The sequence below is a fragment of the Aspergillus fischeri genome, genomic scaffold (genome assembly GCF_000149645.3).
Source record: "Aspergillus fischeri NRRL 181 1099437636266 genomic scaffold, whole genome shotgun sequence".
Lineage (NCBI taxonomy): Eukaryota > Fungi > Ascomycota > Eurotiomycetes > Eurotiales > Aspergillaceae > Aspergillus > Aspergillus fischeri.
In genome coordinates, this window is record NW_001509760.1 from 2196540 (window position 1) to 2219755 (window position 23216).

The window sequence follows — 23216 nt, forward strand, 5'->3', positions numbered from 1 at the left end:
GTGCTTGGCTGCCTTGGCGTTCAGGAACTAAGACCCACGTGCTCGACCCTCCGCTGCTGGGGATTGGAATGCCAAGTCTTCCCGCTATTAGCATGTATATAGATCGACAGTATCCAGAATAATCAGGTATATAGTAGGAAAGGCCCATCAGTCGAATCAATAATACGAGATCGAGGTGTGGAGTATGCTGCACGGTGCCGGTTAAGCGGTTAAACTGTTAATTGAGGGGCCGATCAGAGCTGCTATCATGATTGCATAAAATATGTGTAGTAGCTAATACAGAGAGATAGCGAGTAAAGCTTAGGCCTATTAATAGGTGTACATACATCGCTTCTCAGTCCGTAGAATGCAATGGAAGTTCATGGTTGCTGGTTATCGCGTGGAGGTTCCAATGGGTTGGGAACAGTCCAGACTGTTTCCAGTAAATACATCTTTTCTAACACGAAAGATATGTACCACAATATAAAAGTTCAATCCTCATAAGTTCGTAACCAAGTATAAACGGTCTATGCCAGAGAGCAGTAGATCTACATAATATCAATGTGTTGAAGCATCGTATCTATCATCTCAGAAAGAGAAATTCGAAAGCCTAGTTCCAGTAACCAGGGAAAAGCCATTCCAGCTTCTCCCGAGCCTCAGGGCTCCAGTTGGCCTGGGCGGTGCTGAGACCAAACTTGATGGAGCCCTCAACGTGCTTGGCTTGGACGAGGTCGGCGTGCTCATCGCTGGCCAGAGCGTCGAGGACGGCTGTGACAAAGCGTCTGGCATTCTGGGCATTGGCCTTCATGTGGCCCATGACCATCTCCACAGTGACATCGGCCGTCGACTCGTGCCAGCAGTCATAGTCGGTGGACATGCAAATCATCTGGTAGGCGATCTCAGCCTCACGAGCCAGCTTAGCCTCAGGCAGACACGACATGTTGATGACGCTGCCGCCCCAGGAGCGGTAAAGGTTGCTCTCGGCGCGAGTAGAGAATTGAGGTCCCTCTGTCATTGAAAGACGGTCAGCCATAATCAGCGGAGACGTAAAATCAAGGACAACAGAGCACGAATGACGTACCCATGCAAATCAAAGTACCCCGGTCGTGAAGAACGACACCCTCGCCCTCCAGGCTGTGACCGCAGGCTCGCACAACCTTCGCGACACCCTCGTCGAAAGGGTCGCCGAACGGAACGTGCGCGACCACACCTCCCTCGAAGAAAGTCCATGGGCGCACACCCTTGGTGCGATCAATGACCTGGTCGGGAATGACGAAATCGCGGGGCTTGATTTCCTCCTGCAAGCTACCGACGGCGGAGAAGGCGATGATGGTGCGGACGCCAATCGAGCGCAGAGCAGCAATGTTGGCGCGCGCTGGGACCTCATGAGGTGCAATCTGGTGGTGAGCACCGTGTCGGCTGAGGAAAGCGACGGCAACGGTCTTGTTGTTGTGAGAGCAGTTGTGGTGCAGGATCGTGATCGGAGAGGAGGGGTTGCCCCAGGGCGTGGTGATCGACAACGACGCAACCTGAGTGAAGCCGGGGAGCTCGCGCAGACCAGTACCACCAATAACGGCGATACGGACAGGCTCTATATTTATTAACGATTAGATTGGTCTTTGCAACTTGCGGGTTTGTGATAGCACGATGCACTCACCGTTGTAGGTATTGGGGAGATCGGCCATTCTTCTTGCTAGCTGCTTTGTAGACTCGATTCTTCGGAGAGGTCTTGTGGTGAAGCTTGACAGGTATCGGCGAAGAGAGGAGAATCCAAGCATAAAATGCAGCCAGAGAGGACTGATATAGACGCAGCTTACTACTGCTAAGAGAGATATTCGGACTTGAAAACTTCTGCCCCTTGGCGGGGTCGTCATCCCGATTGGGCAATCCGCTTATCGCGACCCCACGTGGGGCCGATCCCAGGCACCGAGGCACCAGTAGGCATGAGTAGGCATCAACAGGCATCGACAGGCATCAATCGGGACGATCTGCCATTTCCCTTTTTATGGTTGACGAGGCATCTTAGTTCAAAGCGATGAGCTACAGCTAGCTCTCCATGGTTGACGGTCGATATACAGGGCCTACAGAGCTCGGTCTTATGCAAATCCATGAGGAAACTAAACGATGAAAGGCATCTACAGATTTCCATTCGTCCTGCATATGCACAGATGCAATGTATAACAACGCAGTTGAAATCAAAGCGGGCGCCAACGGGAGACTTTATGCTGGCTTCCATTCATAATGATGGGGCCCCTTTCGGACTGGACCTGGATCTTCACCTGGCACACCGGGCTTGTTGTACGCATGAGCGCCAAAGTAGTCCATCTGCGCCTCCATAAATTTGGTCGGCAGCATCGTTCCTCCTTCATACTTCAAGTACTCTAACGTGGCAGACAAAGCCGGCATGTACTGATCAGACAGGATTCCTTCAATCACAATCTCTTTGAGGGCATCAAAATTCTTGTGCAGTTCTCGGGCAACCTCGTCCACGAATTTCATATTGCTGAGTCGCTTGTTGGATGTCAGGGCGGGCTGAAGAAGGTCTGCAATGGCTTCGGACTGGATAATGCAACCGGCTCGCCATATCTGAAGGCACCTGCCGAGATCAATGTCCCATTTTTCGTCCTCGGAAGCGCGCGATATCAATTCGAGACCCTGGCAGAATGATGCCAAGAAGGAGCAGTACACTGCTCGGCGCAGGTTCTCAATGAACGCACCGCGATCTTTGATCGTCTCAATTGGCTTGGGGCTGGGGATATGAAGCTTCTTCGCGACTCGGACTCTCTCTTCACGATTCCCGCTGGCCACACGCAGGTAGTGCGCTGTGGCAAGAGTGGGTGCCGAGACGTGACGTTCAGCCGACTCCATAATCGACCAGTACGGAGTTCCCTCGGTGTTGTCATCGTCTTGGACCACCTTGTCAAGCACATCGTCAAGTACATAGCCGTCATCTTTGCTAGCGCCTTCGCCGTGGTAGTCACCCTGAGGTGTCTTCTTCCTGTGCAACATATCTGCGCCGATTTGAAGGAGATAATTGTTCTTGAGCTCGCCCTCTGAATTCCACTTGGAGAAGAGATCGCCGATCTCATCATAGTTGAGACCTAGCCCGTTGTGGAGGATTGACCATGCCTCCGCGAGGGTCGAGAGCATGCCTCCTTCAATACCGTTGTGAACCATCTTGACGTAGTGTCCCGAGCCTGCAGGGCCAATTCGTGTGACACATGGCTTGCCTGTCTTGCGATCTTTGGCGGAGTAGAGCTCCAGAAGCGGCATGACGAGCTCGAGTGCATTTGCATCTCCACCAGGCGACAAGCTGGGCCCGTGTCGAGCGGACTGGTAACCTCCAGAGACACCCATTCCAATCCAGTGAACCCCGATCCCAGCGCATTCTCTCTGTCTTCTCTCTGTCCGTCGGTAGTTCTCATTTCCTCCGTCGAGGATGATGTCGCCGGCCTTCAGATCATGCTTGATCATCCCTAGTACGGAGTCTGCCGGATGTCCATGTGTGATGGAAAAGAGGAATAATTTCCGCTCGGCCTTGCCCTCCAGGCTCTTAGTAAACTCGTCGATGTTGTAGTACCCGTCGATCTTGCCCTTCAGATGCTGTGCATCTTTGGCGAACTTCATCACCGAATCGACATTCTTCGGATCCACGTCCCATACCGAGACATCGCAACCCAGCTCGGAGAAGGCAAAGGTCATCATCGAGCCCATATTCCCCGCTCCTACAATGCCGATGCGCTTGAATCTCTGAATTGGGTCTTGTGATGATGGCATGATGGCGTTCGCAGTATACTTCTCAATTTGTCAATCTGCGTTCTATACAAGGCTGGTTTAAAGAAAATTCCAGTCAGAGCACTGAGAAAATGAAGATAGAAGAGATCGACTACTTTACATGGACCAACATCTCTTATTGACCGAACATCCAGTGGCAATCGGACAGCGCATCCGGCCTGAAGAAACGTACGCTGTAATTACATCACGGCGGAGGAGACGTCATCGGTGCCTCTCCGAGGAGAAAGCTAGTTCTAATATGTGGTCTGATTCGATATCAGAAAGTCCATAATGCACAATGTCATTTTCTCCGTATGTGGATTGTCAATGCGTCGGAAACCGACTCCGACGTTGCCGGATGTCCTGAAGGGATGTTCTTTTGCCCTAATTCGGCCGATCTCATGGTTACATCATCGCCTCGGACAGCTTCGATTCCAGGAACACATGATATCAACTTATCAATGCTGTCCTGATTTGCATTATTCTACTTATGATTTTGTATTGACTTCCTTCCGGTGATTTGCATCTGGCCGGTCCAATTGCTATTCTGCATCTCTAATCGCATCCAACAACATATACAACACTGGCCACAAGAAACACCATGATCGCATCAGCCCCAACTATCACATACGAATCCCTTCGCAACATCCCTCTGTCATATGCCACCTGCTCGATCGGCAGCAGCAATGCCGATACCCTCCCCCGGAAACTTGAAGCTATCAGCAAAGCCGGCTTCACAGGCATCGAGCTATCATTCCCCGATATCATCGACTATGGCTCACGAACCCTCGGCCACCAAGTCGCCTCGGAGAACTTCGCCGAGATCATCTCTGTAGCTGGTGAGATCCGAAAGCTCTGCGACGCCAACAATCTCAAAGTGATGATGCTACAGCCGTTTGCGAACTTCGAGGGCTGGCCGCGCGGGTCGCTGGAGCGCCAGGATGCTTTCACTCGAGTCAACGGATGGATCGAGATTATGAAAGTTGTCGGGACGGATTTGCTGCAGGTACGCCACTCCAGTCCTCAGATTAGCTCTACTGCAACCGTGCAACCCAAGCTAATGACAATAATGACAAAAGGTCGGCTCAACAGACGCCCCCGCCGAGAAAATCACCACGGACCGCAACCAGATCGTCTCCGACCTCCGCGAACTGGCCGACCTGCTCGCAAAATGCAACATGCGCCTCGCCTACGAGAACTGGTGCTGGTCCACCCACGCCCCCACCTGGAAAGACGTCTGGGAAATCGTCAAGGCAGTCGACCGCCCCAACATCGGCCTGTGCCTGGATACCTTCCAGACCGCAGGGTCCGAGTGGGGCGATCCCCGGACCATCTCCGGCCGGATAGACGACATGGACCTCGACGAGCTGAACCGGCGCTTCGCGTCGAGCATGGATGAGCTGGCGAAATCTATCCCGCCGGAGAAGATCTATCTGCTGCAGATTTCAGACGCGTATAAGCCCACCCGGCCGATCGAGGATAAGGTGATCAATGGGCTTCGGCCGCGGGGGCGCTGGAGCCATGATTTCCGGCCTATGCCGTATGACGGTGGGTACCTGCCCATCGAGGAGGTGGCGCGGGCGGTGCTCAAGACCGGGTTCCGGGGTTGGTTTTCGATGGAGATCTTTGACGGGGGGAATCAGGGGAAGGGGAAGAAGTACGATATGATTCCGTACGCGAAGAATGCAATGGAGAGTATGCAGAAGCTCTTGAAGAATTGCTCAGATGATAAATAGTTAAGGATTTTGTCATTGAATGCAATCATAGACTCATTCAAGTAAAATATGAATATATTCATTCGGGTGTCAAGAAACTTCAAATTTTAGGTCATGCATCCGTAATGCGAAACGCCAGTCAATGCAAACAAACCAAAGTAAAATGCATCAATACATCAACATATGGGGAATAATGATCACCGAACCAAATCCGATCCCTGACAAGCACATGTCATGCCCAGCTTACGCATTGCTGGGGTACTCGACCTTGTAAGAAGGAACGAATTCCTCCTTGATCGAGCGCAAGCTGACGAACCGCGAGAGCAAGTTTCCACTGCCGGCCTTATCGTTGGTGCCGCTTGCACGGGCACCGCCGAAGGGCTGCTGGCCGACAACGGCACCGGTGCTCTTGCAGTTGATGTAGAAGTTGCCCGCGGTGCTGCGGAGAGCATCCTCCGCAACCCGGACGGCCTCGCGGTCCTGCGCGAAGACGGAGCCGGTGAGACCGTACTCACCGGTCTGGTCAATCTTCTCGCAGATCTTGGAGAAGTTGGCCTCTGTGGCGTCGTTGTAGGTGTGCACAACCAGGATGGGGCCGAAGAGCTCGCGGGAGAGGAGAGGGTGGTCGGGGTTCGAGGTGTGGTAGACGGTGGGCTGGATGTACCAGCCCTTGGAGGAGTCGTAGGTACCGCCGACGAGGAGCTCGAGTTCAGAGTCGTTCTTGGCCTTCTCGATGACCTGGGCGAGCTTGTTGAAGGAGGCTTCGTGGATGACGGGGCCGCAGAAGTTGGTGAAGTCGGAGGGCTCGCCGATCTTGAGCTGCTTTGTTTCGGACACAACCTGCTCGAGGAACTGATCGGCGATGGAGGATGCGACGTACGCGCGGGAGGTGGCGCTGCACTTCTGTCCCTGGAACTCAAAGGCTCCGCGGACGGTCTGCACGGCGGCGTTGCGGACGTCCGCAGACTTGTGGATGAGGTGGAAGTTCTTGCCACCGGTCTCGCCGACAATGCGAGGGTAGCTGCGGTATTTGCCCTCGGCGACGCCCTGAGCGATCTTTCCGTACAGGGACCGGAATACGGCGGTGCTTCCGGTGAAATGAAGGGCAGCGAATTCGCGGTGGTTGAGTACAGTGTTGGTGACTTCTTCGGCATCGCCGGGGACGAACTGGATGACGTTCTTGGGCAGTCCGGCCTCCAAAAGGATCTGGTGAACCAGCCAGTTGGACGCGATGGCAGCGGGAGACGGCTTCCAGACGACGACGTTACCCATCAGAGCAGGAGCGCCGGCCAGATTACCACCGATGGCAGTGAAGTTGAAGGGGCTGATGGCGTAGACGAAACCTTCGAGGGGGCGGTATTCAACGCGGCTGCGCTAGTTAGCCATTGTCATCCTTGATCGCATATGCAAAGTAACTTACTTCCAGACTCCAGGAGCGTGATGAACAGGCTGCTGAGCGTACATGTCCTCAGCGTACTTGACGCCGAACCGGAAGAAATCGCACAGCTCAGCGGCAGCATCAATCTCCGCCTGCCAGGCGTTCTTGCCCTGTCCGTGCATGGTCAAGGCCATAATGTCATAGCGGTACTTGGTCGAGATAAGATCGGCAGCCTTGAGGAAGACGCTCGCACGGTCTGCGAACGATGTAGCGGCCCATGACTTGCGAGCCTCCAGCGCTGCGTCAATAGCCGCCTGAACATCGGAGGCGGTGGCGTTGGAGTAGGTGGCCACCGGGGCACGAGAGGCAGGGTTGGACTGTGTGAAGGTTTGCGAGCTCTTGATCTGGGAATTGTCAGTCTCTTCATTTAGTAGAATTGTTCACTTGATAAAACCAACCTCCTTGCCTGCAATCACAAGCGGTACGTTAAGAGGAGCAGCCTGTTTGGCCTTGGCCAGGGCATCTTCCAGAGCTTTGCGATCAGGCGAGCCAGGGGCATAGTGTTTCTATTGACGTCAGAATCCATTTCTCGAGTGCACAAGGGTCGAACAACTCACGTTAGGTTCATTGTCGATGCGAGGCACCTTGAAAGTAGCGTACGTGCCCATCGCCCTACTGGGACGAACAAAGCTGCTAGTAAGAGGACGGCATTTTGCGACTTGCCGCGCGCGCATGCGGTGGAGCAACGAGGAATGCATCTTTGAAGTTTCTTGATACTGCCAGCAATGAGATCAAGAAAAGTCACAAAGCAGAAAAGGGAAAGGAAAGATGGAAAATGAAGCAAAAGAAACAAGTCGAAGGCAGCGCGGGGAAAGCTCCTCTACCTTTAAAGCGAGGGACCGGCTAAGGTCGGTGGCATGAGCCAGTCAGAAATGAAGAAGACAATCAGTCAGCATTATTACCATACATTACTATGACATGGATCCATTCTCCAAATTCTTCGCTTTGTTCCCCTCACGATGCGCTGCATAATCACCGGTGGCGTCGAAGTTGGTCGGTGATGGTAATGGTAATACCACTGTCTCTGCCTGAGAAATCGCTGCCGGCTAGCTGTATAGTGTAACTATAGGTATGGTCCGGTACGCATTCCGGGTGGGACACGCCTAAACCGGGCCGGATAAAACTGTCAAATGTGCCCGGTACGGGCAGCCGAGAGGATTTCCATTACCCTATAGATAGATATTTTCTGGAAAAGTATCAAATAGACCACATCTTTGTTATCCATTCTGCAGGGAGTTGATACCTCTAGATCATCTAGATCTCTTATTCACTAATGAAGTTATCGATACGGTGACACCTCTAGCAATTTCTCCGCATTGCGGAGGTGGGGTTCTATATTTTGTAAACTACCGTATGGAGTGCTAACACAAATTGTGTCGGAACTGTCTATGTAACTCTACAACATATATACCAACAACATTCGCTAAATGAATGATGCTAGCTATCAACAGACTCTCCAGGACCAACTATTGATGATTCGCTCCCGAGCCAACAAAGAGGCCTGTGCCATTGCAACCACCTATACAATGGGTCGGAGCTGTCTTGATGACAAGCCTCGTTGCGTATCCGTGTTGAATCCACGTAGTCATATCTACCAAGGGAGACCTTTCAATTCTAGTCTCTAGCGGCTAGAGGCCCTTGGGCGATGGAGGACTCATTCTGAAGTCACGCAAGCAGAGATAACTACGAGGGCTGCCTGCAGAGAAAGTCAAATTGGTAGCTGGCAACATTTTAAAACAAACCCTACAGGAAACGAGGGACAAAAGCCCGTTCACGGGGAGAGCCAATACCCCTGGTCTTACATTTGACATTCACGAATGCAACGCTTATCCTTGTTTTGCAAGAGATGATATTACAATTGACTTTAAGGGTATTCGGATGAGGCTTCCAGAGCCCAGCATTATTGGCCTGGAAAGATATCGAGCGAGAATTGTGGGGTTGACGGCTCAAGGTTCGTGACAGTGTGGCTGCCACGCTAAAGAAGCTGAGGTGATCATCAACATGGAAAGTTGGCGCAGAAAGAAGAAGTGTTCTTTCCAGTCGACATCTCAGAATGGTTGGTGATTTCTCCGCAAAGAATGGAGACACTGGAAAGCCTGGAGCCCTGGAAGCCTCGAACGACCAGAAACCGGCAAATATCCACAATGGTAATGCTGTTAATAACGAGAACTGACGGTCATTTCTCGGCCTTCAAAGGGTCTGCACAACTTTCCCAGTCAAGAATCTTCGTCCTAGAAAAGCTTGACCATCAGGATCTATATCCCAGTATGCTCATTGGCTGATCCGAGGCACGTGATCATATATTTTGATCGACTCGAGTTGCGCTAAGCCATATTCGATTGGTTTCCACGCCAGGAAGCTGTGTCTGCCTTAGGCCAGGAACCAAGGAATGAGAACCGGCTAACATCGGCCTCTATTCTCGGCATGTTCCAGTTCACGCATCAAGTCACGCGACTGACGGAGAAAAAGTCGCAGGATGAGGTAGGACGACTACTCGATTATTTTGTAAATTGGGTTGCACAAAGTGATCACAATCTTAAATTACCTTACCTTAGTCAAGCCAGATTAGGTCACCTGCTCACGGTCACGTGTTCGTTCGCATTCCAGCAAAAGTGACCGGCCCGGTCAAGCGGCCTGTTTAATGTGGAGACACAGTGGCCGGCCCGCGAACCGGTTGTCCTAAGATTGATTATCATTCCCAGATTGGATTGAGTCTTTGGTTGCTTGATGTCAGCTTGTCGACATTGGCCACTGACACAAACTGAGGCTTGCTGCTTGTCCCAAATACAGATTTACACATGCTTAAGTCGTCACTCTTTATGGTTATCATATCCTATAGTAGAACAGTCAATATCAAACAGGAAATCAAGCTTAACCGTCATTCCGTCGTAGTGGTAACTTAATCAAGGGCATACAGGACTAGTGGTCGATCCTGTTCTATGGGTGGATCCAAGTTATTATCAATCTTGTATCACTGCCGCTGGAAGACGCGCCACTCTGCATGTCCTCTTTTCTAAGGAATAATATTACTGACCGTCCCGGCTTTCAGGCGGTTTCCACCGGCTGTACTGTCACTTCTTTCAGCACCAAGTAGAGTCTTTAAGGATAATAACTTGTCTATTATTTCCTCAGTATCACGACTACTAAACTCATCAACATCCTCATCCTTATTCCAACTACTTGATTTTCATCCATCAATACCTCAGCATACTTATCGCTCATCCTAGGGTTTATCGCTCAAGTCCCGCCACCTTATCAACCACAACAATGAAGGCATCCCGCCGTCCTTTGCGGGCTCTGTCTTGCATGCCCACGACTTATCCTACTCCCCGATATGTCAGCGGCACGAGCAATGCGAAATCATCCATCGCAGCGACACCGGCTACTAGCCTGTTGCATCAAGTTTCTCCATCCCCCAAGAAGGAGGCAACCTCGCCGCTCGCAAAACTGCCTCTCTCCTCTGTCCTGCGGTCCTTGATGATCCTCTCTGTTTCTTCATCCTCACTTTTACTGAAGCCATGCATCTATACCCTTTCAATGTTGGCGCATCCCAAAACGCCTCTTCTCGACGTTGCCAAAAACCCTCTGCTGAACATGCTCGTCAAGCACACCATCTACAAGCAGTTTAACGCGGGAGAAAACAAGCCGGAAGTCCAACAGTCCATTCGCGCTATCAAGGATCTCGGCTACCGAGGCGTCCTTCTGGGTTACGCCAAGGAGGTCTTGGTTGGTGAGAGCAACGTCAGCCCTCGTGATGAAAAGGCCGCTCGCGAAGAGGTTCAAATGTGGTTGGACGGAACTCTGCAGACCGTGGATATGGCACAGGAAGGCGATTTCGTCGCTCTGAAGTAGGTGTTCTCATATTGAGTCTCTTCTAAAAATAATTTGAGCTGATCAACTGACTGTCATAGATTCACTGGTATGGGTGTCCAAGCGTTGGACCTCTTGCAGAAGAAGGCCGCCCCCTCTCCATTTATGGACGAAGCTATTCAGCGAGTTTGTGACTTGGCTATTTCCCGTAACGTTCGCTTGCTCGTCGATGCCGAGGAGCAGGCAGTGCAGCCCGGAATCGAGAACTGGACCATGAAGTACCAGAAGTACTGCAATTCGCAGACACCTGGCCGTGCCATCTTCTACAACACCTACCAGGCCTATTTGTGTTCGACCCCCGCCACTCTCGCCAAGCACCTGGAGATCGCCCGTCAAGAAGGCTACACGCTTGGTGTGAAGCTGGTCCGTGGCGCCTACCTCAAGACCGAGCCTCGCCATTTGATCTGGTCAACAAAGGAGGAAACCGACGCTTGCTACGACGGCATTGTTGAAGCCCTTCTCACCAGACAGTACAACTCCATGCTCAAGCCCGCGTCCGTGGAACACACGACCGAACTACCCCCCGTTAACGTTATCATCGCCACACACAACCGTGATTCTGTCCGCAAGGCACACGCGCTGCGTCTCCAGCAAGCAAGCAAGGGTGAGGACAAGAGCGTGGATCTCTCGTACGCTCAGCTCCAAGGTATGGCGGACGAAGTCAGCTGTGAGCTGTTGGAAGGCTTCCAGAGCTCCGAGCCCACTGGCAAGAACTCGTTCGTGGAATCGCCTAACGTGTACAAGCTTCTCACCTGGGGATCCGTCAAGGAATGCATGGGATTCCTGCTCAGACGGGCCGTCGAGAACACCGAGGCCGTCGGGCGCACCAAGCAGTCGCAGGAGGCCATGTTTGCTGAACTCAAGCGCAGAGCTCGCCAGGCTTTCCGTCTAAGAAACTGATCGTCATCCTGTTGAGTTTTCTTTCGTACTCCTGATACCATACTGCGGTTGGCTGCAATTTCTCTTGCATGCTGTTATGCATATTTTTCTTTTGCGTGATCCTGTGATGTCGTGCTGGCGAAAATGCATTTAGATGGCGTTAGTGGTTTATCTTTAGCTTGTTTCATCGATTAATGATAACGATTTCTTAGAAAGAAAATAAAAAAAGAAAGGGATCACTTTCTGCACTCTCCGGCGTAAACGAACCGCCCGACGATGGTACCTTTCTCCTCTCCATAATTAGGGCAACCCATCATAGGAAGGATCCCAGCAATACGTCAAGCGCCTATGGATGCATGATGACCAGGGAAGAATCAAGGAAATAAAACTGAAAAAAGAAAATTAGGACCAGAAAGGATATGCAAATGACAGAGTACTCACCTGGAGGGCAAGGTATTTTTGCCTAGGGGAATTGCCCTTCTGAACTCTCGCAGAGACCCATGTCCATCATCGCCGCAACCGCCGTCAGTGTTTGCCAACGCATCCTGACCATCCGAGATTGCCCCTTTTCCATCCTTCTGTCATACCCTTGTCGGCACGGACCACTCCTCTACGTACTTTCTCTCAGTTTTGTCACAGCCTGATACACTCTCACACGCTACACCGCCAGCATAAGTATGGTACGTTTGTCTTCTGCCTCACCCGGGCTTCTGGACCCTGGCCCCGTTCTCCACTAATTACGGAGTATTATCATTATTATTCAAAAGGATCACAGCTGAGACTGCAGGGTACTTCTGTTCCCCTCCCGGAAAAAGAACTAGTCATCTGCCGCCATCGACAGTCGACGCCTTATTCCATCGTTATGGAAGCCTGCCCTTTTTCGATTACGACACAGTACTTCTGCACCGCGGGGAACACTATCTGGAAGCCGAACATTGATTAATTTGATTAATTGAAAGACAAATCTCAAAACTTACTGCCCAATTGGTGATCTCATCACGAAGATGAGAATAAAAATTGGGAGTACTGGGGAGGATAATGCAGGCATCAGGCTGTGCTGCCCTTTAAAAGAAGCGCCCTTCAATTGTTGACTAGGAGGATGTGTCGTCGGACGAGGGCCTGAATGAACGGAATGAGGCCATCGAATTTCTCATTTATTGCGGCTGCTCCCTCCCTGAAATTATCAGTTATACTACTTATTCTTTCCGGTCATGTTTGTCCTCTGCGGTATCTCTCCTCTTGTTTCGTGTTTCGAGTCGTCTTTTGAGAAGGTACACGCCGCACGGCGTTTGGCAGTTTAGCTACGAGCTTTGAGCCCTTGTCTGGTCGTTGTCCTTCTCTTTCCCTTCTTTTTTATTGGAGTCTTGAGTCTGTCGACACTTGCCGGCCATGACAAGAGGCTGGGAGGAGGTCAAGGACGATATCAGACAGCTCTACCTGGAGCAAGATCTGACCTGTACCGAGGTGATGTTGGAGATGCAGAGACGGGGATTTCACAAGTCGTAAGTACAGTGGATGCCTCTCAGGTCAATATTCCGCGGCTGACAAGAGAGCAGAAGACGGTCGTACAAGAACTGTTTCAAGCGTTGGGGCTTTAGAAAGACTAGGAGACGGGCTGGAAACATTGGTACATTGCCACGGGGATTGCCAATCGACCAAGGGATGCCGGTTGATGACGATGATACTACATTATCACCGCTCAGCGATCACGCACGTCCGAGGTGAGAATCCAGTAGACGTCCTCGACTTAGGGCAACATGCTCATAGAAGGCTCCACTTCCAGCCACTCGCAGGCTAACCACCTCGTCTCTTTCGCACCGAGTACAACCGTGGCATACCCCACTAGTCCTGGGGCCCATGTCTCTGGCCATCCTGAGATCGGAGAGCCCCTATCTATGATTGACCAGACTTTTGCCAACTTCTTCTCGAACTTGGAAGAGGAATTGGCCTACACGAAGCTCCATCAAGCAGTCATGAACGAACAAGTAGATGAGGTGAAAGCCTTGCTGAGCCGAGGGGCACCAATTGATGTCCCAGATCGGAAGGGCAACCTGCCATTGCATTACACTGCTGACCATCAGGACGAGAAGATTGTCAAATCCCTACTCGGCTATCGCGTGGGAAAAATCGAGCCCATGGTGAAGCAAGATCTTGCTCGACTCACGCTTGACCATCGAAATGCGGACGGAAATACCCCTCTGCATCTGGCCATTTCAGCAAGAAGCTTAAACCATGATCATCAAAGGAGCATTGTGACTCATCTTCTGGGGGCCGGAGCCAATCCTTATATCCCCAACAACCTTGGTGTGACTCCGATACAAAAGGCAGTGGACCTCGTCTCACCGACCATGAGCTGGGATCATGGACGCCATGTTGACAAGATGCTGACAACCAGGGCCGCCGATCTCACACCGGAGGAGCGAACATCTCTGTTCAAGCTCTTCCTCGCAAATTCATACAATGCTTGGGCTGACGTTAACAGTCACCTCAACGCATTGTTCAGGAGTTTTCTAGGCAATGGTGCTGATCCGGATGTGACGATTGGACCGAACTCTCAGCGTCTACTGACATACTTCTTGCACTATTGCTATAAGACTCGCTCTACCTCCCAGAAATGTGACACCCGGCTTGCCACCTTGATATGTAAGAAATTAGATGTCGCGAGAGTCAACAGCATAGGCGAGACGTGTGTCCATCAGCTTATTAGATTCCTGGGTGCTTGGTACTATGATCCTTCAATTTACGAATTACTCCAGATCGTGGTGGAAAGGGGAGCGGATGTCAATCACCTCAACACGGCTCAGCAATCACCTCTGATGCTGCTCTTGGAGAAAAGGCAGCTTGTAGACGACGTCTACACGGTGCTGGCATTCCTTCTCAGTCGCGGAGCAAATCCATTGATCCCCGATGCGGCCGGGAATTTTCCCATATATGTGGCCATTCGAAACAATCCCTGGCTGGGATCCAAGCTTGCGAAAATGATCCTTCACGTGGACAATGGATTAGACACGACTTTCCCCTGGCGGTTTACCTGGTGGCAATCGTGGATGCAGGCTATCGCCTCGGAAGATTGGGGCACGTCGGTAACGATGCTTCAACAGACTGGCCACTCACCACCACGGGACATCCAGGCCCTACTGTACCCACTGGCGTTGGCCGTTCTCGCCGAAAAACACCTGCGTCGAGCAAAAGACTGGTATGAGAACAGTGAGAAAAGTCCTGAGCAACAGCACCAACACCGGACCACTGTGCGAAATATACTCCTGAAGAGCCCGTGGCTGGATATTGATACAGATTGGTTCCTGTACCTGCTGAAATTGTAAGCTTGCAAGTGGATAATTCATCGCTGTTGATATAGACGACCTTAGCATTTTTCATGTTTTATTAGACTCGGTCTGCAATCTTACCTCTATGAATGCTTCTTGATCGTTTGAGGAAGACCCCGGGGTCGGATGTACTCGTAGTGACCAGGTTGAGCATCAATATCCCATTTAAAGGGGAATTGGTTAGATACTCGGTTAGGACCGGCCACTATCTGGACTTCTTCCGACCTGCAGCTAATCCCAGCGCAGCTTAACTCCACCTCCGACATCGCCGTATGATATCAGTGGTGGTGACTCGATAAATGAGGGTCTACTAATACAAGTGACTTTTATAGTAGCAAGAAAACACAGCTTCCTGCGGTTGCAGAATACATTATTTTCATCCCAAGGCCCAAGATGCATCTTCTCTCCGAACCAGACGTCTCTCGCATTCTGAGAAACCTAACTCCAGAACAATGCCACATCTTACTCGACGCTCTGAGCGAAGCGCTGGTAACCGTCTCATCAGAGACCACAAAACCAGAAGGGGAGCGTCTCATCCACCAACCCCTCCGCACCACCATCGCCACCAAAGACCAGAACCTATCGCTCTTCATGCCCGTCTCCAACACAGCCAGCACAAGCATCAAGATCGTCACGGCCTCCCAGCGCGAAGGCATCATCGGCGTGATCAACATCTTCTCGCCGGAGGGCCGCCTCCTCGGCCTGCTCAGCGCCGCAGAAGTCACAGCCTTTCGCACCGCCCTCGCAACCATGACGCTGTTTACGCGCTGCACTTCTATCCCCAAGGAACACATCTTGATTTTCGGCTCGGGACGCCAAGCAGAGTGGCACGCTCGGCTGGCGCTGCTGCTTGTTCCAAGCCTGGTGCAGCGAATCACCTTCATTAACCGGGGCCGCAGGCGGCTGGAGGAGCTGGAGAGGGAGGCGATCACGGAGCTGAGAAGTTCTCATCCGAACGTTGTATTCGAAACGCTGGCTAGGGGGGGGACTGACGATGCGGAGTATGAGGCACGGCTGCGCGCGGAGGTCGCCTCGTGCGATGTCATTTTTAGCTGTACGCCGTCTACGGAGCCGAATTTTCCCTACAAGTATCTTTCGTCTGCGTCTGCGTCTGCGTCTGCGTCTAAGCAGCGGTTTATTTCGCTGATTGGGTCGTATAAGCCGCATATGTGTGAGGTTGACGCCGAGACCATCCTCTCGGGTGGTGGGCAGATCTATGTTGATTCTCGGGAGGCTTGTCTTGAGGAATCTGGGGAGTTGATCAAGGCGCAGGTAGGAGGGGAGCAGTTGGTTGAGATTGGCGAGTTGTTTGGGAGATTGGGGAAGTCGGAGCCGGTTGTGGTGCCGGAGGGGTGTAATGTGGTTTTCAAGTGCGTGGGTATGGGGATTATGGATTTGGTGATTGGGAAGAAGCTGTTGGATATTGGTGTTGAGCAGGGTTTGGGGATGAATGTGGATGGTTTCTGATGTTCTTTGAGATGTATTTTCTTCTGACTGAACGTGGATGAGTAGCAGTATAAGGTATATGGTTCGGTATATATACAGGTTGTGCCTGAGGCACGAATCAGGCGACAATCCCATCTCCCTCGAGCAGTCATTGATATCAATGTGTTAAAGCATAAATATACCTTCTTCTTGCTCAGGTACGATCATGACCATAATAATGAGGCTGTACAGTCTCATACCCTGTGCTAATGCAGCACTACATTGATGTGTGGGGAATTGCGCATTTGCTTATCAGGTTTATCTACGTCTCTATCAGCCGGGAGCACAAGACCTTAATAATTTCCCCACTGCCGGAGAGAACCAGCAGACACCGCCCCGGCGGATCGGCTTTTCCCCCCCCAACTAAAGCACTCGGTTTGACCTCAACTTGGACTGGTGGAAGTAAACTACAATCTGCCTTTCATACGTATTTGCTCCTGAGGGAAAGACAATGCTTATCCATCATCCTCCTTGATCTCATAATTTCAAGACTGTCATGGATGTTTCTACCCCGGCATCTCTGGGGAATCCAAAACGTCCCCGCGTTTCGGAGGAAAACCGCAAAAGAGCTGTGAGAGCGTAAGTACCGCTTTTTATGACCCCCATAATGCTACATTTTGTTCGTTACTGCATTTTGAGAGATTCCCGATAATTGACTTTCGCAGATGCGATGGTTGTCGTCGAGTCAAGGAGAAGTGCGAGGGAGGCGTGCCCTGTCGGCGGTGTCTGCGCTATCGGCGACAGTGTGTCTTTACTCACCCCGATCATGCAGAGAAACTTGCTCGCTCATCGTCAGTCTCGTAAGTTTGATTATCCTGAGACATTACGATCTTTTTGTTGTTGTCCGCAAACTCATCATGTACGTCAGCCTTCTGGAGCGCACCGCTGGCCTCAGCCGTCACGATATTGCTGAAGGGGAGCGGATCCGACTCATGGAGCGCATTCTAGAGTACTATGTGCCCAACATCTCCTTTGACATTCCATCGCTGCGAAAGGCCGCTGAGGAGTTGAAGAGTAAGCACCGAGGCTCCGAGTCTGATGTTCCCTCGACTCGTGTTGAGGGCGAGGACCTTGAGGATCTTGCGATTGAAGATGAGGATTTTATGATCAAGGCTTTGCCTGATAATACGACACGTATGTATAGGGCTTCCCTTTGATTTGTTACAGAGGTGACTGATCGTTGCATAGAATACTCGGGAGAGTTTTCATATTTGAACTTCTCGATGAAGATTCGGAAAAAGATTGATGAATGGATGAAAGCTGCGGCACCGGAGGTATGTATCGGCATTATCTACGGTCTCACTTTGCTGATTGTTCAGGCATCTACCGAAGCGGAACCATTTGAGGAGAGATGGCGGGCGACTCAGCTACAGTCAGGCTCTTCCATGGTCTCGGCAGCCATCACCTGTCTGCCGCCTCGTTATGTGGCAGATTTTCTGGTTCAAATCTTCTTCAAGTACGCCCAGACAAATAACTTCTACGTGGAAGAGGACTGGCTACTGGAAAAAATGCACACATGTTATACAAACCCATCGAGCCTCTCATCCGACGATGCTGGCTCAGTTTGCTCGATTCTCATGGTCCTGGCGGTTGGGACTCAGTTTGCTCACATGGAGTCTGCCACTCCTGTCAATCGACTATCGGCGGACTCATCGATTAACTATGACCACAACTTTTCGGAAGACGAGGTTGGGCTCACCTTTTATCAGTTTGCGTCGAAATTGCTTCCTGATATCATCGCCACTGCCTCGGTTCGAAGTGTTCAAGCCTGTCTGCTGATAGGGACATATCTACTACCTCTCGACACATCCGGACTCTGCTATACGTACTTTGGTTTAGCGCTGAAGATGGCGATTCAGAACGGTATGCACCGGAAGTATCAGGGCGAGGGACTCAGTCCGCGGATGATCGAGGTCCGCAACCGCGTCTTTTGGACGGCGTACACCATAGAGAAGTAGGTTATTTCCCTTCATCAGGTTAGCCGCCATATGCTCATCGAAACAGGCGCGTTAGTATCCTTCACGGAAGACCGGTCTCTTTATCGGATGCGGACGTTGACGCCGCGATGCCGGTCGACTTTCCCGGTCTGATGCCCACGGGTCAAGTGTCCAACCACACTAACATGGTAACATTGATCAAGTTGACTCTGAAACTGGGTGAAGTATCAGACGAGATGTACGTATCACTGATTTCTGATCATTGAGACGAGCGCTGACATTAGCAGATCTGTGTTGCGGAAATCTCGGAAAGGTCAACAGCAGGATTGTCTTGAGCGGTTACTCAGTCTGAGAAAAAGTCTGCTGGACTGGTGGGCTACTTTACCAGAGGAGACCCATTGTCGAGACTTGAACCCCTCCGGGCCCCTATTCCGTTCGAATGTACACTTGAAACTGGACTACTGCTTAACGAGAATCTTCATTGGGCGACCCTTCCTATTCAGCAACATGAAGTCCACCAACCCAGCCGGATTTCAAGGTCCACCATTCAAGGCAACATCCGGACTTTCGAAAAACTGGTCAACGCTGGTCACTGACTGCGTCGAGGCGGCACTCGAGATCATCGATCTCTGTCGGCTGCTCCGTGATGAAACCGGTCTTGCCCGAGCATCCTTCACCGAATTCAGCTCCTGCCGCGCCGCGCTACTGGTCATCCTAGCCCAGAGCTTGACCAAGCGGACAGAGAGGCTGCGCGAAGCGCTAGAAAAAGGCATGGCCCTGATCAAAATCATGTCGATGGGAGTGGGCTCGGCGAGGTCCGCCGTCAGCGTGATCGAGGCACTCGAGCGGGCCATCCGCCGTCTCGAAGAGTGGAGCGAAACACAGGCTCAAAGAAACGCCGGTATCGTCGAGTCCGCCTACGATCGCTTCAAGAACTGGGAGATGCTATGGAAGACCGGACCGATCTCGCCAGGGACAACGGTCACGTTCCCTGAACAGTATACTCCGGCGCGGCCCGGAACAGGGATCCCCGCTGTACCTGTCACACCGATGACCGGCACGGATGCAGGCAACGACGCCATGGAAGGCGATGTTGCCAGCACAGATCTTGCCGGCTCTTCGGACTTTTCCGCGCCCCATGCGTTCTCCCAAATGCCGCCTTTGGGGTTCGACCACTTTGTCTCTAACTTTCCGCAGGAACTGGGCGAGTTTACTGCCATTCCTTGCTTTGAGACTGACCCTCAACAGGGCCTTGGGAGTGACATGAAGGCGTCCCAAGGATGTCCACCGGATACGAGGTGGATGCAGTTCATGGGCGAATAATGGGTATAAGCTACTGAAGACGGGTGTGCTATGTCTGTGATGACAGGCAAGGCAATTTCCAATGGCGAGATTGTAATACGACAGCTTGAGCGGGCTATTAGCCTCGCATTTAACGCATGATACCTATTTTGGACATATCAACAATGCTATATGTACATCAACAATTCCAAAAATTCCTTTCGCAGGTTATTTTCATCCGTAAAAGACAATATGCAAATGCAAGCTAATCGAACGTGACCTTCTTTCCCTGGAACGCTGCCATCGACTTCTGCTCCTTGGCCTTCCTGGCCGCCTCCCAAGAAGGATGCAGCGGCTTATCATCCGTGACATTCTTCTTGTTGGAGCCGCCTGGAGGACCACGCTGCGGCCGGTCACCACCAGTGGAATTGTTGTCCCTTTGCCAGGCTCGTCCCTGACCCAGCCCACGCTTCCCTCTCGGCCCTTCAGTACCATCCGTAGCGCCCCGCCGCGTATCCCAGCCACTATCCCTGCTCTTCCATTCATTCTCCTTTTGTTTCTTGATGTGGTTCGCTCCGCTCCCGTACTTCTTCTCCCAGAGGGCACGGCGCGCTTGCTGGCCCATTCTGTTTTTCCGGCGCGGCGGGCCCGCTGCACCTTCGAGGTCTTCGGGCTCGGACTCGGAGCCGGAAAAGTACCCTCCCATTGTCAGAGAGGGGAGGAAGGTTGTGCTTGTTGCTGGGGTGGAGGTGGCTTTTTTGGACTTCTTTGTGGGCTTTTCGGGGGAGGGAGATCGAGAGACAGAGCGGGAGATGGAGAGCGAGATGTTGGAGTTATCGGAGTGTGAGGCTTCTTCGGCGTCGCTTTCGCCATCGCTGTCGGAACCGGAGCCTGAGGCCAGCCGTGCGTCAAAGTGCGAGTAGTCTACGCTCTCGGCGTCGTCCATGTCGACGTCGCTTCCTTCTTCTCTGTCTGCTTCCTCAGAAGCTACCTTCGCGGACCTCGCAGCGGCCTTGGATGCAGTCTTTCGGCTGTCTGCGTCGGATCCTTCCTCCGGCTCTGATCTTCCATCTAACAATGGCTCTTTGCTTTCACTCTTCCGTTGGTCTGCGGACCCCTTCTTCTGTTCTGACGCACTCTTTTTCCCTGCAGGCGCAGCCTCCAACCCAAGTAACTGCCTGATCCCATCCATAATACCCGGAAAGACATTCTTCACCGGATTCGACTTGTAAAGCCTAGCCGTGACATTCGCCTCAGCCGTGCTCCGCGGCCCCTCCGTAGAGATATTCTTCCGCTCCTTGAACTTCAGAAAAACAGGCGACTCGGCAATCCGCTTCGTCTTGACAAGCTGCTTGAAGAGGTATTTCTCCGCCGTGGCCTGGAAATTAAGACTCTGTCGTATCCGTCAGCGTCAATGTCAGTGTCGATCTTTCGCACTTGCGCCTCTGTTGCTGACACTAATCACAATCGCATTGCCTACCTTAATCACCCTAATCTCCTCCTCGATCTTCGCCAGCGCTTCGGGCTTATTCTCGCTCTTGGCGGTCTTCTCTCGCCGGCCGAGTTTCTGGCGCTCAAAGGCCCGGGCGGTCTTGAGGGCTCGCGATAAGGCGGTCACGCCGTTTTCGAATTTGGCGGTTAGGCGCGCGAGTTTGATGTCGACGGGCCCGGAGGGTCGGTCGTTCAGGTCGGAGAATTTGCGCTTTGGCATTTCGGTTTCGTCTGTGGTGATTTATATGTGTGTGGTGTTGCGTAGGAGTTGTGGTAGAAAGTTGGTTGGATGCGGAGATTCTTTTTTCTGCGGCGGATGAATGCCAAGAAGTGGATTCGATGCTTTTCGATTGCGCCTGGGTTTCATCATCATCGTACTGGGATTCTTGTTTATGGATAGAATGAGCATTATATATCGCTGAAGGTTTTAATTGATACTCTCGTTATTTGTGACTGTGGTTCACCTGGTTTGCTGCGCAATGTCTGCGTCCAATGGCGGGGATTTTAATTGTGATCATCACCTACGGAGTACTACGAGTGTTACTTTTCACAGCATTGAATCGAAAGATCCTCGACGTATACGCGGTATGTACATACAAACAACGTGAAAGGGAAATACGGATACATTCTGGGGCTCTATTTCTTTTCATCCTCCTTCTTCTCCTCCGGCTTAGGGGTGGGGAGCTTGAACTATATTAAATCATATTAGTTTCATCGCTTCACACGAGTTAGTTACCAAACATACCGAGTCAGGCTTCCTGTCAACACCAGAGCCAACAGGCTCCCAAGCAGCGGTGCCTCCTTCGAAGTTCCGGAAAGCCTGGGTCAGCTCAAGGGGCTCAATGACGATGCGCTTCTTCTCTTCATCGTAGCGCAGCTCAGTGTAGCCGGTCAAAGGGAAATCCTTGCGGAGAGGGTGCCCATCGAAACCGTAGTCGGTCATGATACGACGCAGATCGGGGTGGCCGCTGAAGAAGACACCGAACATGTCGTAGACCTCACGCTCGTACCACAGAGCTCCTTCGTACAGACTGGTCACACTGGGCACGGGGCTGGCCTCGTCGGCATAAGTCTTGACACGGATACGGGAGTTATAGCGGACGCTGAGCAGGTTGTAGACGACCTCGAAGCGCTGGTCACGAGTGGGGAAATCAACTGCGGTAATATCGGAGATCTGGGTGAATTCGGCCGCCGTGTGGTATTTCAGGAAGCTCATCACAGGGATGATGCCGGTGGGAGGAACGTAGATCGTGAGCTCATCCTTCCACACAGAGAACTGCTGAACGTATTTGGGCAGGCAGGACATGACATATTGGCCGTACTTGTGCAGGCTCTCGGCCTTATCCTGGTACTTGTCGGCGGGGTTGACAGCCGGTGCGCGAAGAGCTCCTTGGGCTATACTCAAAGTCAGTCATTGAAAGCTCGGCCTCTCTTTTTAGTCAATTGCATACGGGGACGGTGCGCTTGGCGCATATTCTCAGGCTCAGGAACTTTGGAGGCGAGCTGCACGGTCGACGAGAAGGCACGGCATGTCTGGGACGACCTCACGGCCGATGCCAGCGAGCGGCCAGTGCCCAGTCGCATCAAGGAGCGAGCAGAGGCCATGGTGGAAGGACAAGGGCGGATCCTGAGAAGGAGATTGAGGCGTTGGAGGGGCGGTTAAGCAACCGGAGACATCCACAGGGAGCTGGCCGGCGAGGACTTCGAGGTTGCTGGGAACCACACAGTCACGTGCAGGCTGACATAAACGGCGGGAAAATGCAAACAGACCAAACAAGGCAAACACAATGTGGCAGCTCCGCGTCCAACTTCGTTCTCTCTTTCTTCGCCTCAAACTCTCTCTTCCTCTGCTGTTGCTGCTGCAAGTCCTGCTCCTCACTAATCAACGTTTCCTTTCCTCTCCTTGTCCTCTTCCTCAACATCTTTGTTTTCTTGTCTAAAGTCCTCTGGATTTTTCTTACCGCTTTACTGTCCTTCCAGCGACCGATCCATTTTTTTCTCGGTTTCTTCGCCTCTTTCACCTTCCCCCTTCTCTCCGGGG

The 23216-nt window shown here is 51.9% G+C and overlaps 10 protein-coding genes across 10 annotated transcripts, besides 1 other annotated feature; 5 read left to right on the forward strand and 5 right to left on the reverse strand.

Moving 5' to 3' along the window:
* Positions 1–589: 589 nt before the first annotated feature.
* On the reverse strand, positions 590–1664 carry NFIA_054370 (S-methyl-5-thioadenosine phosphorylase; the record flags this gene model as incomplete). Its single annotated transcript, XM_001257987.1, has 3 exons — positions 590–987; positions 1061–1570; positions 1637–1664. The coding sequence occupies 3 exons, from the start codon at positions 1662–1664 to the stop codon at positions 590–592; spliced, it is 936 nt and encodes a 311-aa protein (XP_001257988.1).
* Positions 1665–2199: 535 nt separating this feature from the next.
* Positions 2200–3756, reverse strand: NFIA_054380 (6-phosphogluconate dehydrogenase, decarboxylating; the record flags this gene model as incomplete). Its single annotated transcript, XM_001257988.1, has 1 exon — positions 2200–3756. The coding sequence occupies one exon, from the start codon at positions 3754–3756 to the stop codon at positions 2200–2202; it is 1557 nt and encodes a 518-aa protein (XP_001257989.1).
* Positions 3757–4354: 598 nt separating this feature from the next.
* NFIA_054390 (sugar phosphate isomerase/epimerase family protein) lies at positions 4355–5489 on the forward strand (the record flags this gene model as incomplete). Its single annotated transcript, XM_001257989.1, has 2 exons — positions 4355–4759; positions 4833–5489. 2 exons carry the CDS (start codon positions 4355–4357, stop codon positions 5487–5489), a joined length of 1062 nt encoding a protein of 353 aa, XP_001257990.1.
* A 222-nt stretch (positions 5490–5711) lies between these two features.
* prnC (delta-1-pyrroline-5-carboxylate dehydrogenase prnC) lies at positions 5712–7604 on the reverse strand (the record flags this gene model as incomplete). The annotated part of the gene is made up of 4 exons (XM_001257990.1): positions 5712–6837; positions 6889–7250; positions 7305–7412; positions 7464–7604. The coding sequence occupies 4 exons, from the start codon at positions 7602–7604 to the stop codon at positions 5712–5714; spliced, it is 1737 nt and encodes a 578-aa protein (XP_001257991.1).
* A 2569-nt stretch (positions 7605–10173) lies between these two features.
* Positions 10174–11676, forward strand: NFIA_054410 (proline dehydrogenase family protein; the record flags this gene model as incomplete). Its single annotated transcript, XM_001257991.1, has 2 exons — positions 10174–10754; positions 10818–11676. 2 exons carry the CDS (start codon positions 10174–10176, stop codon positions 11674–11676), a joined length of 1440 nt encoding a protein of 479 aa, XP_001257992.1.
* Positions 11677–13412: 1736 nt separating this feature from the next.
* Positions 13413–14978, forward strand: NFIA_054420 (ankyrin repeat protein; the record flags this gene model as incomplete). The annotated part of the gene is made up of 1 exon (XM_001257992.1): positions 13413–14978. One exon carries the CDS (start codon positions 13413–13415, stop codon positions 14976–14978), a length of 1566 nt encoding a protein of 521 aa, XP_001257993.1.
* Positions 14979–15374: 396 nt separating this feature from the next.
* On the forward strand, positions 15375–16448 carry NFIA_054430 (putative proline utilization protein PrnX; the record flags this gene model as incomplete). The annotated part of the gene is made up of 1 exon (XM_001257993.1): positions 15375–16448. The coding sequence occupies one exon, from the start codon at positions 15375–15377 to the stop codon at positions 16446–16448; it is 1074 nt and encodes a 357-aa protein (XP_001257994.1).
* Positions 16078–16105: a microsatellite.
* Positions 16449–16962: 514 nt separating the features above from the next.
* NFIA_054440 (Zn(II)2Cys6 transcription factor) lies at positions 16963–19726 on the forward strand (the record flags this gene model as incomplete). Its single annotated transcript, XM_001257994.1, has 7 exons — positions 16963–17045; positions 17132–17266; positions 17335–17600; positions 17655–17740; positions 17786–18420; positions 18471–18641; positions 18691–19726. The coding sequence occupies 7 exons, from the start codon at positions 16963–16965 to the stop codon at positions 19724–19726; spliced, it is 2412 nt and encodes an 803-aa protein (XP_001257995.1).
* A 223-nt stretch (positions 19727–19949) lies between these two features.
* Positions 19950–21395, reverse strand: NFIA_054450 (BUD22 family protein; the record flags this gene model as incomplete). The annotated part of the gene is made up of 2 exons (XM_001257995.1): positions 19950–21077; positions 21165–21395. 2 exons carry the CDS (start codon positions 21393–21395, stop codon positions 19950–19952), a joined length of 1359 nt encoding a protein of 452 aa, XP_001257996.1.
* A 416-nt stretch (positions 21396–21811) lies between these two features.
* On the reverse strand, positions 21812–22780 carry NFIA_054460 (complex I 30 kDa subunit family protein; the record flags this gene model as incomplete). Its single annotated transcript, XM_001257996.1, has 3 exons — positions 21812–21865; positions 21921–22570; positions 22627–22780. The coding sequence occupies 3 exons, from the start codon at positions 22778–22780 to the stop codon at positions 21812–21814; spliced, it is 858 nt and encodes a 285-aa protein (XP_001257997.1).
* Positions 22781–23216: the final 436 nt, after the last annotated feature.